At 35.2% G+C, this 15377-nt stretch overlaps 1 protein-coding gene across 4 annotated transcripts in view; it reads right to left on the bottom strand.

The window, feature by feature from the left end:
- Positions 1 to 15377, bottom strand: part of ATP11B (ATPase phospholipid transporting 11B (putative)) — a 174483-nt gene that overhangs the window by 66539 nt on the left and 92567 nt on the right. For all 4 annotated transcript variants that reach the window (XR_011648615.1, XM_071214650.1, XM_058295392.2 and 1 more), the window contains exons 13-19: positions 5949 to 6191; positions 5155 to 5330; positions 4582 to 4650; positions 3364 to 3437; positions 3186 to 3289; positions 1729 to 1910; positions 296 to 499 (exon numbers count right to left, since the gene is read on the bottom strand). Coding sequence is in view for 3 of the 4 variants with exons in the window: in XM_071214650.1 (XP_071070751.1) it covers positions 296 to 499; positions 1729 to 1910; positions 3186 to 3289; positions 3364 to 3437; positions 4582 to 4650; positions 5155 to 5330; positions 5949 to 6191 (1052 nt within the window). In the remaining variant the exon portion in view is untranslated. The remainder of the gene's footprint in view (positions 1 to 295; positions 500 to 1728; positions 1911 to 3185; positions 3290 to 3363; positions 3438 to 4581; positions 4651 to 5154; positions 5331 to 5948; positions 6192 to 15377) is intronic.

Raw genomic sequence — 15377 nt, 5'->3', positions numbered from 1 at the left:
AAAGTGTTTTATGAGATTTCTGTTGCAAATACTCAACTCTGTTGTTGTAGTGCAAAAGCAGCCATAATATGTATTCAAATGAATGTAGCCATGTCCCTAAGATAACTTTATTTATAGACATTGAAATTTGAATTACTATGATTTTCAGGTATCACAAAAAATATTATTATTCTTTGGTTTCCTTTTGACCATTAAAAAATAGCTCACAGGCTGTACAAAAATATGTGGTGGGCCAGATTTGGCCCATAGGCCATAGTGTGCTGACCCCTGAACTGCAGGATTCAGATATTCTTACCTTCTCGCAAGCTGCCGCAATTGTTCAGCACATTCGCTGTCTGATTTCTGGTTTATAAGTTCAAGGATGTTCATGGTTCTGTGAAAATGTCCACATGATAGACTCACACTAACAGCTGTTTCATGTTTATCTCCAGTAAGTACCCATACTTTGATACCAGCCATTCTCAGTCCTTCAATTGTTTCTCGAACTTTATCTTGTAGTCTGAAGACAGAAGAAACAGTATTAGTAATAACACTTTTTGACTATATTTTAAGAATAAAGCACAAAGTAAGGTAAATTTCAGATTCCTTACTTAGAAATGCTATAGAATAGCAATATAACTGAAGTTCTCTTCCATTAGGGAAGAAACAAGAATAATCTGATTAGTAATCATCTGGTTAACAAAAAATCAATGAGTTAAAATGTACAATGCTTTATTTTAAATAAGAGTATGTCCTCAAAGTTAATTTTTTTAGGATTTAACTTTATGGTCATAATAAACTATTTTATTAGAAACATTTAAATTTCAAAGTAGAGCAGATTTTTCTCTTTTCTTGATAAGAAAACCTCTCATATCACTATTTCAAAAAATCAAACAACGGAGAGTAAAGGACTACATAATCTTAGATGAGTCTCAGAAATCTCATGAGGACAACTGAAAAAGTAAATGAAAACTAGATTTTAAAAAAGAGCAAACACTTAGATCTAGAGTGAAGGAAAATATAACTACAGGCTTAATTTGTAGAATTCAATTTAATTCAAAGAACTTAAGAAGCTATGAAAATAGACATTGAGATAGATGCTGGGGACAGTAACAAAGGATAAATGGTTCCAAAATATTCACAAGTTAATAGAGGAGAAAGTCCTTAAACAAATAATTGCAATATAGTATCATAAAGATAACAACAGAATTACCAATAAAACACAGAGACATCATACAGAAGAGAAGTTTTAATACTGTGAGGGATCAGGAAAGGTCTTACTGGTGTAGGGGATAATATAGGAGTTTTACTTGATGAATGGGTATTCACAGATGGATAAGGAAGGGAAGAATTATTGAGGTAGAAGACACAGCTTTGTCAGGAACAAAGGTACACAAAGAATAGTTTTAATTATAGTTAATGTTCAGAGAACTACAGACACTTTGGTATTGTTGAAGCATAAAATGGAAGGGGAAAATGGTGGAAGGTAAGGCTGGAAATTAAGCATGTGCTATATCACTGAAGTCTTTGTATGGACTAAGTAGTATTCTAAAAATTCAAGCCTGTAGACAATATACTATAGAGAGCTGGTTTTACTTCATCTATTCAGATATCTGGCCAGAACAAAACTGTGTGAACTGAGTGGAAGAATTAAGGCTTTATAACAACTCTCTATTTTGGTTTTTGGTGCACTTGGATAAAAATAGTTATGAAAAAAAAAATGATATTGCCAATTTATGTGACATTCACCTGTCTTCTACTGCAGTAGCTCCAAGCAATGTCAGGCCTTTCTCTATGAACTGGAAGACATCTGCCAATTTCTCTTCCCGTTGCTGCAAGGCAGTCCTGGCTTCAAATAGGCGTCTATCTATTTCCTCATACTCTTTAGATGTAAATTGTCTGTAGGCTATACACAGAGTTCTTAGTCCTTTCTAAAGCAGAAAAAAAAAAAAAAGACAAAAATTAAGTAACTAATGGGAAATCAAGAAGTCAGTGAAATAAACTGAGGATCCCAGTACCAAAAATTAACCATTAAAAAAAAATTACCATCTAGTAGATAAGAAATAAATGACATGAACAATTCTATAATAGCATGTTTGAGTCTGTCTTCATTTTATGTACATTACCTCAGTTTGCTCCATATTACTCTAATAGAAAGCAGTCTGATATAGAGGATAGTTTTGGTTCAAATCCTGCCTTTGAATTGGTATGAAAGTTTGAGAACATTACTTGGCTTCTTTGAACTTTACTTTCCTCACATATGGAATAGAAAATACTACTATTTATTTCACATAGCAATAATGAGAACTGAATGGAGTAACATATACAACTTTATCTGCAAAATGCCCCCTTCCCAGTGGTAAATAAATGTGTTTACCTCTGTTCGTCATCCTCAAATCCTTTGTACATAAAACATTCTTACAGAATTGAATTATAATTTTGTTTTATAACATATCTGTTCATCTATTAACTGTATGCCTCTTTTAGGTCAGGACTATATCTGATTGATTTTTGTATATAGCAGGTTGAATAAACTATATATATATTAAACACATATACATGTTCAGAAGTTAGTCCTCAAATAGTCCTCTCATAATAGCAGTTTTTCATTTAATAGACTGTATTTCTTTTATTCTAAAATATACAATTTTTTCCACATTCTAACATCTCTGAAACTGAGATGTATATATTAATAGTATATCATAATTCTGAATAAAGGTATGCCATTATTCTAACAAGAATTATGTCATAGAAGATATTCCAGAGCAAAACCTTGATCCTGATGAGTTATTTCCTTCTTTTCAGGAATATAAATAATTTCAACCTCTTCTTCCACAACAAGCTCTAATACATACAGTTTCTTGACTGATAAAGTGTTTCCAAAGTGGGTTTTTGTAGTCCCACCAGAAATGTACTGGCCATTTTTTCTATATCCTTGTGATTCCTCCATATCCTTTTAATAAATCTCCCCTTTTATATAGTATTTTGAGTAGTCCCTGTAACCAGACTAGAATAGGTTTGAAGAGAGGACTTAGATTTTGGCAGATTAAGTCAATTTTTACACTAAGAATGTGGACTTAGCACATAATATAACAGCACTGCAGAATTTCTGTAATTTTAAATATATTATTAGAGAAAAAAATAAAACCCAAACCATCACAAGAATATCTTTTATAGTTTCAAAAATCATAAAAATTTGCACTCACCAAAGCAAATTCATCTACATGAATTCTGGTTTTCTCTATTTCTCCACCTATACATTTGGGAAGAATTGATGATTCAGCTCCTTTAGCAAATAAAAGCTTCTCACCTAAAAAGAAAAACTAGTTATCAAGTCCATAATATTAGAAAAATAAAAATTCATGAAAGTTTAAGATTGGTTACCTGAAGGTGCCTGAACAATTACACTCATTCTCCTACGATCTGAATCAAATTCCAGAATATGAAGCAGCTTGTACCTAAGGTAAAGAAAACAAGGACAAACAAAATCTTTACAGTATTAATAAAAAAACAAAAGCAGACAAACAAAAAAACTTTACATTTTTTAATATTAAGTAAATTTAGAAAGAATCCCTATGAAACATAAAATTGCTAATCTATAACAAGATATTAATCCCAGCTACATTTTCAATGTGATGGGTTATGAGTCATTAATAACAACACAAGAAAGAAAAAAGGAATTGACAATTACTGAGTACTTACCAAATGCCACATACTTGATAAACCTTATGCCATTTAATACCCATAACAAGCAGCTAGGGCTTATCTCATTTTATATATGAAAGCTATTAAGTAATTTATCTAAAATCAAATAAGCTTCTAAGTTGCAGAGGAAGAACTGGAATCCAGATCTGCTGGGTTTGCTCACTAAAAAAGGTGATTAAGTCTAATCTTTTTTATTTTCCTGCTCTAACACACTTGAGAAATATAACACTTCTATTAATAACAGAGGCTCATTGTATTAGTGAGTCTGAACCTTGGATAGGGTGTGAGCTAGAAAATCTCCCACATGAATGTAGTCAAAAATGAGCTCTATTTAGTCTGGAAAAGGAAAGTTGGAGCTGAGATGTAATCAGAATCAATAAAACCATGAAAGATGTGAATATAAAAAGCATGGACTAATTTATCAGAAAGTGGAAATATCAGAAAGAGATAGTTGTTCTGAATTCTTGAAAGATAAAATCATAGGAAATAAAAGGAAAGTTTTCTTTATTCAATGAGTAGAAATCTAGTTGTGTTCAATGGACACACAAAATTTAAGAACCATTTCACTAAACTACAAATTAAGGTTTCAAGGCAGAATATTGTTATTACTATGATAAGATACAATGGAATACTGCCTTCATTCTAGAGCAGGTGTCAGAAAAAAATTTTTGTAAAGGGCCATAGAGTAAATATCTTAAGACTGCAGGCCACATATAGTTTCTGTTGTATATAATTCTTTTTTTAAAAAAAAACTATCCTTTAAAAATGTGATGTAGCTTGAAGGCTGTACTAAAACAGGCTGTGGGTCAGTTTTGGGCTGTGAACCAGTTTATTTACTATATAAAAGTATATATTAGATACTTAATATACGGAAAATTAAAATATATGAAAAATTACCGTTCCAGTTTTCCAAGTATTTTAACTTCCATAGTTTCTTCAGTATTGCCAATAAATTCAATGCCAATTCTAGGGTTTAAAAGAAGTAAGAATGGTAAGATTTAGGGATGATACTTCATATTTCAAAATGCTTCATTATAACTTAGAATAAAAATATTTAAAATAAAAGGTTACAATGTATATTTAATATTTCCTTTGACTACAGAATTAAGAACCTGAAGGATTGGAGTAGCTCTAGAACAAATACTGCCCATGTTTCTTAATGAAATGTTTCAAAGACTGCTGCACACAAGTATTTCTCACAAATGATATTTACTTAGATTTCACAGTAACCAGATATTTAAAGAGATTTCTTCAAACTTCAAAATATGACGCAATGCAAGACTGACAACAAAATTAATGTCATACTTCAAGTTCTCATTTAGATTTAGAATGCATTTCTACCTTAATGTATTTATGAATTTTGTTTTGTCTAAAATGGATTTATGTTTGCAAATTTAAAATGATTTTCTAATATTTTGATATTTCATTAAAAGATATTTTTCTGAAGATATGGAAATTAGACTAAACTACCTTGCAGCAGCTTCCACTAGAGCCTTTTCATCTGGTGAGGATGCATAGTATTCCAAATGGGAGGGTGCGAGATTGGATTGCCAGGGGCCATCACCAATGCCATCTGTCTGAACACTGCTAATCTGTACTGTGTGACAGAGACTGACTGCTTTAAAGAAGAGATCATGTTCTTTAATCTGTAAAAACATATTTAATATTCATGTTAAAAATACCATTCCTGAATAACACTTATGAAAACAGAAATGAATTATAAAAATTGCCAATATATACAGTTAATCTGACAATCTAAAATCTAGAACAAAGTGCTATAATCTTGAATTGCCTGAATAATAGCTGGCTGGCATTAGAAAAGTAAAATGCCACATTTGTTTATGACCCTTCAATATATGGGCATCTTTTTAAGAGGCATAACCAAACTGCAATTAAAAAGGAACACTCTTGTAGAAGAATCAAAGGTTCAAAAAGTATTAAATAAATTTGAGCTCTATTTCTCAGCAGAGTTATATTCACTTCAAGAGAGTGAGGGCCTTCATTACTTCAATAGTTCCATTAAAAAACTCAGAAAACTAAGGTAGATACATATTAATTGACAAGTTAAATCAAGCGATCACTGCTAATTCTCAGGATTTTGTAGCAATGAATCAGAGGATACACATTTAAAATATATATTCCTTGCACCAATGACACTTAAGCATTTTTCCCCTACAATTCATAAATAATTTGAAGTAAATTATTTTAAGTGAAAGATGCTAGTGAAGTTAAACCCCTAATTCATTAATTTAAAAATTGCTTACTAGTTCAGTTTCATTTTCAGGGCTGACTCTAAAAGAGGAACTGGTTGTAAGATGAGATAAGCTGTTAAGATGGGATAAACTACTAAGATAAGATAAATTTCCTTCTGAAGAGTCTGGTGTTGGTCCTTCAGGTACAAGTCTACCATTGATTTCTTGGTATTTTATGCCATTAACTGAACATTCCCGAAATTGCATCTCATTTTCTGTCAGCGTACCAGTTTTATCTGTAAATACATATTCTACCTAGAAAGATGGAAACAAAAGAAATAAACACTTGTTTTCATGGTGCTATGTTGAACAAAAAAACCTTGTACTGTCATCTGAAGTTCAAGTTTATCTACTAAGGTTGATACACCACGTTAAGATCCTTATAATCCAAGTACAATTAAATAATAAAGATGCCAAAGAAATGAAATAGCATAATACAAAATATTTTAAATCTGAGCACATTTTAACGTTTGTAGTATCTTTAGATGCATGTTCATTCATCTCTAGAGTTGACTATGAGTATGGTATTAGTACTTCTTTTCTATCTCCTAGAGAAGGATATTATTAGGTAGAAAGATTTAAAAATTATCTTTGAATAACCAAGAATGTGAAGAAGTATCTGGGCAAAGAAAAGGATACAGAGTTAGGAATAGGAATACAAAATGATAGCAACATAGAAGTGAGACGTGGGAAGCTGCTTAGAATGGGGTAAATGGAAACTGAGGGCAGGAAACAAACCAGTGAAAAGGGAAAATGTTTAAAAGGAGAGAAAATATTTTTCAAGTGGATAAGACAAATGATTTTCTTCTTATTCTTTGAAAATTAATCCTAAAAGAAGGTAGGTCTCCAAAGGGGAGGATTTAACTACTTCAACGATGAACTGAGAAAGAAGTAATTTTTTTTTTTACATTCTAAAAGCCAGTTTAATATATTTATAAAATTAGTAAAATGAACGCTGAGAAAAACATGATGCATACACCTAATTTTCACAGTCAAAACATTAAATAGTCGACAGCAGCAAATCCATAGCCCCGGTTATGGTTATTTCGTCTGGATGCCTTTACTTCTAATTTGAAGCATCTTTTATTTTTTCCGTATACACACCTCGTACTCCAACTAGACTGTATATTCTTCAACGGTAACAATTAAGTTTTACACCTTTCTTTTAAGTTCTTTTAATGTTGCTACACAGAAGAATTTTGGTAAATACTTGACTGATTTATTTAATGATATTTTCATGGGTCTACTTCAATTTCTTTAAAAAAAAATTTTTTTTTGAAAATGAAAATTTTAAAAAAGATACATAGATCACACAAAATGTTACAATAAAACAATATAGGGAAACAGACTTTGGCCCAGTGGTTAGGGCGTCCGTCTACCATATGGGAGGTCCGCGGTTCAAACCCCGGGCCTTCTTGACCCGTGTGGAGCTGGCCGTGCACAGCGCTGATGCGCGCAAGGAGTGCCGTGCCACGCAAGGGTGTCCCCCGCGTGGGGGAGCCCCACGCGCAAGGAGTGCGCCTGTGAGGAAAGCCGCCCAGCGTGAAAAGAAAGAGCAGCCTGCCCAGGAATGGCGCCGCCCACACTTCCCGTGCCGCTGACGACAACAGAAGCGGACAAAGAAACAAGACGCAGCAAATAGACACCAAGAACAGACAACCAGGGGAGGGGGGGGGAAATTAAATAAATAAATAAATAAATCTTTAAAAGAAAAAAAAAAAACAATATAAAAGGTTCCCATATACCTCACTCCCTACCCCTACCCCCCCCATCAACAACCTTTTTCATCACTGTAACACATTCATTTGATGAATACATTTTGGAGCACGGCTACACTGCATGGATTATAGTTTACATTATAGTTTATACTCTCCCCTAGTCCATTCAGTGGGTTATGGCAGGATATATAATGTCCTGCGTCTGTCCCTGCATTATCATTCAGGACAACTCCAAGTCCCCAAAATGCCCCCATATCACACCTCTTCTTCCCTCTCCCTGCCCTCAGCAACTCCCATGGCCACTGTCTCCACATTAAGGATACAATTTCTTCCATTGCTAGAGTCACAACAGTTCTATAGTAGAATATCAGTAAGTCCACTCTAATCGATATTTTATTCTTCCATCCTGAGGACTCTGGGATGGCAATGTCCACTCCACCTCTAAATCGAGAGGGGGCTTAGATCCCACGTGGCTGATGGATTGATTCTCCTGCTTGCAGCTGTAGACTCTCTTGGTTCCCTGGTGTGGTGGTTGACCAGCCTCATCTCCCTGTTAGCTGACCTGGGTAAGTCCAATGGATCGGAGAGTAGGTGTTGCAACTCTGCTGAGGCTCAGGGCCCAGGTGGCACATGGACAGTCCAGAGATTCAAGTCTCCTGAGCATACACCAACCCTAGCACTAACCACGGGTTAGTAAAAGTGACAGAAGAGGTATGTGTAGAAAGGTCACATCTGAGTCCAACTCCATCACACTCAGGAGCGCAAATTCCAGAGTAAGGCCAACTGGCAAGGCATTGAACTCCAGAGCCATCTGCCATGACCATAGGACCTGGGTATCTCTGTAGCCCTCAGGAGCACCACCACCTGGGGTTGTATCTACTTTGGCTGTCTCTGAGATTCTGCTGAGATGTGCATAAGCACAACCCTTCTGATGATTTCCCGACTCATTTTGAAGTGTTTTAGCCATATAAACACATTAAGAAAGAACTTAAAAAGGGAGGTAGAAATCACAAGAAAATTACAGAACAATATCTCTAACGAACACAGGCTTAAAGCAAATATAGCAACATATAAAAAGGATGACACAACATGATCATGTGGGAATTATCCAAGGAATGCAAGAATGGTTTAACAAACACAAATAAATCAATGTAATATACCATATTAACAGGATAAAGGACAAATACCGCATTTATCTCAACTGAAAGTATTTGACAAAATCAAACACCCTTTTATGATAAAAACATGCAACCAAATATTTCCTCAACATGATAAAGGGTATCTATGAGAAATACACAACAAATATCATACCTAATGGAGAAAGGCTGGATGCTTTCTCTGTAAGAATAAGACAAAGATGTTGGCTCTCACCACTTCTACTCAACATTTTACTGGAGTCTCTAGCCAGAGCAATTAAGTAACAAAAATGAAATAAAAGGATCCAGATTGGAAAGGAAGAAGTAAATTATTTCTATTTACAGGTGATATGATCTTGTATAGAAAATCCTAAAGAATCCACTAAAATCTAATAGAACTAATAAAGAGTCCAGCAAGGTTGCAGGATACAAGATCAATACACAAACAGGGTGGTAGTTAAAGTCGGAAAAAATGTTTTTAACCAAGAGATGAGTGTACTATGTAACTGTACTTCAAGGTACATAGTCCAGGGATTAGTAAAGATAACACCTGAGTCGTAAGAGTTATGCCAAGTAAAACAGGAATAAAAGCCAATAATTATATAGCACTTACTATATTCTAAGCACTGTTCTAAATATTTTAACTCATTTAATCATCTCAACAACTCCAGGAAGTACCGCTAATATTATGTGTATTTTAGAGAAGAGGAAACTAAGGAACAGTTAAGTAACTTAACCAAAGTTATACAGCTGACAAATGGCAGAACTGGAAATAAACTACTTTGCTATGTGATATTAAAGGCTATTCACTGTTTATATCAAGCATTGAACTAGAATATAAAGGTGATCATTGAGAGATATTATTTACCCACACAAGTTAAAAAATTTTACATCAAGAATACTGAGACAAGGATATATAGCAAATATTGTGATAAACAGGTTTTCCCAGAAGATATTATGAGTTCAGTTCTAGATCACCACAATAAAGCAAATAATACAATATACTGAATTACACAAATATTTTGGTTTCCAAATGCATATAAAAGTTATGTTTACACTATACTGTAGTCTTCTATGTGTGCAATAGCATATCTTTAAAAAAACCAATGTAGATACTTTCATTAAAAATATACTTGCAAAAAAATGCTATCGTGAGCCTTCAGTGATTTGTAATGTTTTTACTAGTGAAGTGTCTTGCCTGGATGTAGATGGCTGCTGACCAATCAGGGTGGTGGCTGCCTGAAGATTGGGTGGATGTAGCAATTTCTTAAAATAAGAAAACAATGAAGTTTGCTGCATCAATTGACTTCCATTCACCAAAGATTTCTCTGTAGTTTGCGATGCTGTTTCATAGCATTTTCGTCACAGCGGAACATCTTTCAAAACTGGAATCACATTTATGTAATAGTCTAAATATTTTGTTGTAATTTCAATAATGTTCACAGCATCTTCACCATGAGTGGATTCCATCTCAAGAAACCACTTTCTTTGCTTAACCATAAAAAGCAACTCCCCCTCCATTCAAATTTTATCATGAGCTTGCAAGTAACATCTTTAGGCTCTACTTCTAATTCTAGTTCTCTTACTATTTCTACCATATCTACAGTTGACTTCCTCCACTGAAGTCCTGAAATCTTCAAAGCCATCCATGAGGGTTGGACCCAACTGATTCCAAACTCCTGTTAATGTTGATATTCTCTACTTCTGTGAAACACATGTTTTTTTTTTTTTTAAATTTATTCCCCTCCTCCCCCAGATGGTTCTCTCATCTGTCTGCTGTTTACTTGCTTTCTCCAGGAGGCACTGGTAACTGAACCAGGAACGTCCTATATGGAGGCAAGTGCTCAACGACCTGAGGGACTCTCACTCCCCATAGGCTGCGACATCTGCTGGTTTGTGGAATTTGATCTTTTAGGTGTCTGCTCGTTGCAGCAGGTGCAGTGCTTGCTTGATTTCTTTAGGAGGCACCAGGACATGAACTAAGGACCTCCCATGTGTTATGCAGGCACCCAACTGGTTGAGTCACATATGCTTCCATGAATGTTTTCAACTGACTCTGCCCAGATCTGCTGCAAGAATAGCCTTATGAAATATATATTAAGAAATAAATAACAAGTCTTGAAAATTGAAATGAATTATTAGTAAGAAAAGCAAAAAAAAATGTAACATGGGACTGTATACCAGAGTGAAACCTCATGTGTAATATGAATATAGGTAATATGGCATATATAAGTGTTTTTCTTTGAAACTGGACAAACGTACGTTAATGTTACAAAATGTTAGTATCAGGCAAAAAAAACCTCATACACACAAAAACCACATAACACTAAGTGAAAGAAACCAGATGCAAAGTACTCCATATTGTATGACAACTTATATAAGATGTAAATACAAATCAATTAAGTTGGAATTAAATTACTGGTTATATAGGGCTCAGGAAGGATAGAGGGATTGAGAGGTGACTGCTAAGGGGCGTGGAGGTTTTTTGTGTTTTTGGGTAATGAAATTGCTCTAAAATTTTTTGTGGTGATAAATGCACAGCACTGTGACTATATTAAAAATCACTAATTGTACACTTTGGATGGATTTGTATGGTATGTAAATACATCTCAATACAATTGCTAAAAAAAAAAGGAAGTGGATTATAGGCTACTAGGGACAGGTGGGGAAGAGAATTGGGAAGGGAAGTAATAATGAGTATAGCATTTAATCTGGGGTAATGGAAAAGTCTGGTAATGGATGCTGGTGATGGTAGCGCAACATTAGGAATGTAATTAATACTACCAAATTGTATACTTGAAAGTGATTAAAATGGAAATGTTATGCTGTGTATTTATTACCACAATAAAAAAATTTTTTTAAACCTGCAAAAAAAAATTTGAAACGACTGATTGATCCATGGGCTGTAGAATGGATGTTGTTAGCAGGCATGAAAACAACATTAATCTCTCTGGACATTTCCACCAGAGCTCTGGGATAATCAGGTGCATTGTCAATCAGCAGTAACATTTTGAAAACAATTTTTTTTCCTGAGCAACAAGTCTCAATAGTTGGCTTAAAATATTCAATAAACTATGTTGTAAACAGATAGATGTGCTCTTATCCAGGTTTTGTTATTCCAGTTATAGAGCACAAGCAGAGTAGACTTAGCATAAATCTTAAGGGCCCTAGGATTTTTGGAAGGTAAATGAGCACTGGCTTCAACTAAAGTCACCAGGAGCATTACGCCCGAACAAGAGAATCAGTTCTTTGAAGTTCTGAAGCAAGCATTAACTTCTCTTCTCTGGCTATGAAAGCCCTATATGGTATCTTTTTCCAGGAGAAGGGTGTATCATGTACATTGAAAATCTATTCTTTTAGCATAGCCCCTTCATCAAATATCTTAGCTAGATTTTTTAAAAAGATTTACTTTATTTATCCCTTCCCCCTTGCCGCTTGCTTGCTGTCTGTCTGCTCTCTGTGGCCAGTCGCTGCATGTTCTTCTGTGTCTGCTTGTCTCCCTTTGCTATGTCATCTTGCTGTGCCAGCTCTCTGCAAGCGCGGGCCGTCAGCTTCCCCACAAGCGTGGGGAAAACTTGCCTTAAGGAGGCCCTGGGAAGCGATCCCAGGTCCTCCCATATGGTAGATGGGAGCCCAATCAGTTGAGCCACATCCGCTTCCCCTTAGCTAGATCTTCTGAATGATATGCTGCTTCACCTTGAACTTTTATGTAATGGAGATATCTTTCCTTAAACCTCATGAAGCAACTTCTGCTAGAGCTTCAACCTTTTCTAATGTAGCTTCCTTACCTTTCCTAGCCTTCATAGAATTAAAGAGAACTAGGGCCTTGCTCTGAATTAGGCTTTGGCTTAAGGGAATGTTGTAGCTGGTCTGATCTTCTTTCCAAACCACTAAAATGTTGTCCATATCAGCAGTAAGGTTGGTTCACTTTCTTAACATTTGTGTTGTTCACTTGAGTATTACTTTTCATTTCCTTCAAGAATGTTTTGATTCACAACTTGGCTGTTTGGTGAAAGAGGCCTAGCTTTCAGTCTATGTCAGCTCATGACATGCCTTCCTCACTAATTGTAATCATTTCTAGTTTTTTAAATTTAAAGTTAGAGACGGGCAAATCTTCATTTCACTTGAACCCTTAGAGGTCACTGAAGGGTTATTAACTGGCCCAATTTCAATACTGCTGTGTCTCAGGGAATAAGAGGTCCTAAGGAGAGGGAGAGAGATAGAGGAGCAGTCAAAACAGTCAAAATACAAACAACATTTATCAATTAAGTTCGCCGTCTTATATGAATATGGTTCTTGACTCCCCAAAACAATTACAGTAACAGCAATTACAGATCACCAAATGGATAAAATAATGGAAAAGTTTAAATAGTGTGAGAATTAATAAAATATGACATAGAGACACAAAGAGAGCACAGGCTGTTGGAAAAATGGTGTTGATATACTTGCTTGATGCAGGGTTGACATAAACCTTCAATTTGTAAAAAAGTGCAAGAACACAATGCACAATAAAATGAGGTATGCCTGTAAAATACATCAGCAGTCAAACAGAAATAACATGCAGAGGTGGTTAGAAAAGAGACCTATCAGTTAAGAAGGATTCCTTAAATATAAAATTAGATGGTACATAAAATAAATTGATAAAATAAATTGATTTTTTTAAAAGTATAAGATCAAGTCTTTCAACTTTGATGATAAAGAGATCCCTATACAACTTCATAAATGTAGTTTCTTGAATAAGGAAATGAAAGAACAGTGGGTAAAATAATGTAAATTTCTTTTTTTTTTGTCTTTATTTAATATTACATTAAAAAAATATGAGGTCCCCATATACCCCCCACCCCCCTGTAAATTTCATTTTCAATAATATAGAGGCAGTAAACATGAAATACTTGCAGGCTTTAAAGTAAAAAAGAAGGATGAGATGAATTAGAAATTGGAGAAACGTAAACCATTATCCATGTGGTGCAGTAGTGCTCAAAAATGTATTCACCAAATGCAGTGAATGTCCCATGATTGTTGATATGGGAGGAGTGCGGTGAGGAGGGTGAGGAGTACATGGGGACCTCATATTTTTTGAATGTACATTAAAAAAAAAAGAAATCGGAGAAACAGTTACCATGTAAAATTCTTAAAGATTAAGCAGATATGTTCATGCACAGTCCAGTGTGAAGTTCTAAAACAGCTAATTCTGTCAGGAGAAAAGGAGGGGAAGAAGGTAATTGGGATAGGAAAGGTCAAAGGCAGGTTGAAAAAAATGCCTTCAGGGAAGCAAAAAAAAAACAGGCTATATTTTCAGGTGTGGAATATGTCATATATAATTACACAAAGAAATGTGACTCAAATTAATATTTAACAAATTATTAAAGCTTCCTACTTTACTACTAAAAAGAAATAGATCAACTTCTGGTCAAACGGCAGGGTGAGCACATGCAATTTTCTCTGCTCCTCTTGAAATTTCACTGAAATGAGAGTAAAGGAACAAAGAAAGGGACCAAAAAAATGGCAGAAGAGATTTAACAAAGTTTGGGATATGGAAAGGATATGGATAAGTGGTAACTGATTTAGCACAGCTTCTAACTGAAACATAAACAAAGGAGGAAACCCATTCCCAGAAACACTGAGGAAGTAGACATACCAAGCTCCTGCTGAAGGCTCCTGCTGAATGTGGGGGCACAGCATGGGGCTGAAAACGGAATGAGATATATCAGGAGCAGTGTGAATCCTAAAACAGCTTGTAATTTTCTGTATTAGTCAGCCAAAGGGGTGCTAATGTAAAATACCAGAAATCTGTTGGGTTTCATAAAGGGTATTTATTTGGGGTTAGAAGCTTACAGTTACCAGGCCATGAAGTGTAAGTTACTTCCCTCACCAAAGTCTCCTGCCACTTCTTGGAGCAAGATGGCTGCAGATATCTGCCAAGAGTTCAGGCTTCCTGGGTCCCTCTCTTCTGGAGGCTTGTTGCTCTTCAGGCTCAGCTGCCCTGCTTTCTCCAAAAGGCTAGCTGAAGACTATCAGGCAACTGGCTCTCTTTCCTCAGGGCTTGATTCTCTTCGGGTTTAGGGGCTCTGCTTTCTTGTGTGCTTACTTATCGGGATTCCTCTCAGAAACTCCAGGACCAAAACTCCCAACTCTCTTCTCTGCTGTGTAGTTTTCTCTGTGAGACCCTGACCACCAACATCCTACTGACATGGCCCAATCAAAGCTGTAATTGTAATTTAATCATGCCCAGGTACAAACCAAGTGTACAAACATAATCCAATAGCTATTTTTGGAATTTATAAACAATATCAAACTGCTACATTTGCAAATTTGAGAATGCCTCTCATCATCAGAGGTATTGCCCAGCTCCAAGAATGATAAGCAGCAGAAATACTGACAATAGTGTTTTCCTCTGGGGAAACCAAGGAAAGACCAATACATACTGACATTTGGGGATACTCCAAAAACAACTAGGACTGCCAGTGCATTACCTTAAGGAGGAGCCCACTCAAACAAGAGCTTCTAATAAGCATTATATATATATATATATATATATATATATATAGAATTTTTTTTTTTGAACTAATAAGGATTTTATTGCCTCA

This window comes from Dasypus novemcinctus, chromosome 4, assembly GCF_030445035.2.
Source record: "Dasypus novemcinctus isolate mDasNov1 chromosome 4, mDasNov1.1.hap2, whole genome shotgun sequence".
Classification (NCBI taxonomy): Eukaryota; Metazoa; Chordata; class Mammalia; order Cingulata; family Dasypodidae; genus Dasypus; species Dasypus novemcinctus.
The sequence above is the reverse complement of the archived record's forward strand: the minus strand, read 5'-3'. Positions and strand labels throughout refer to the sequence as shown.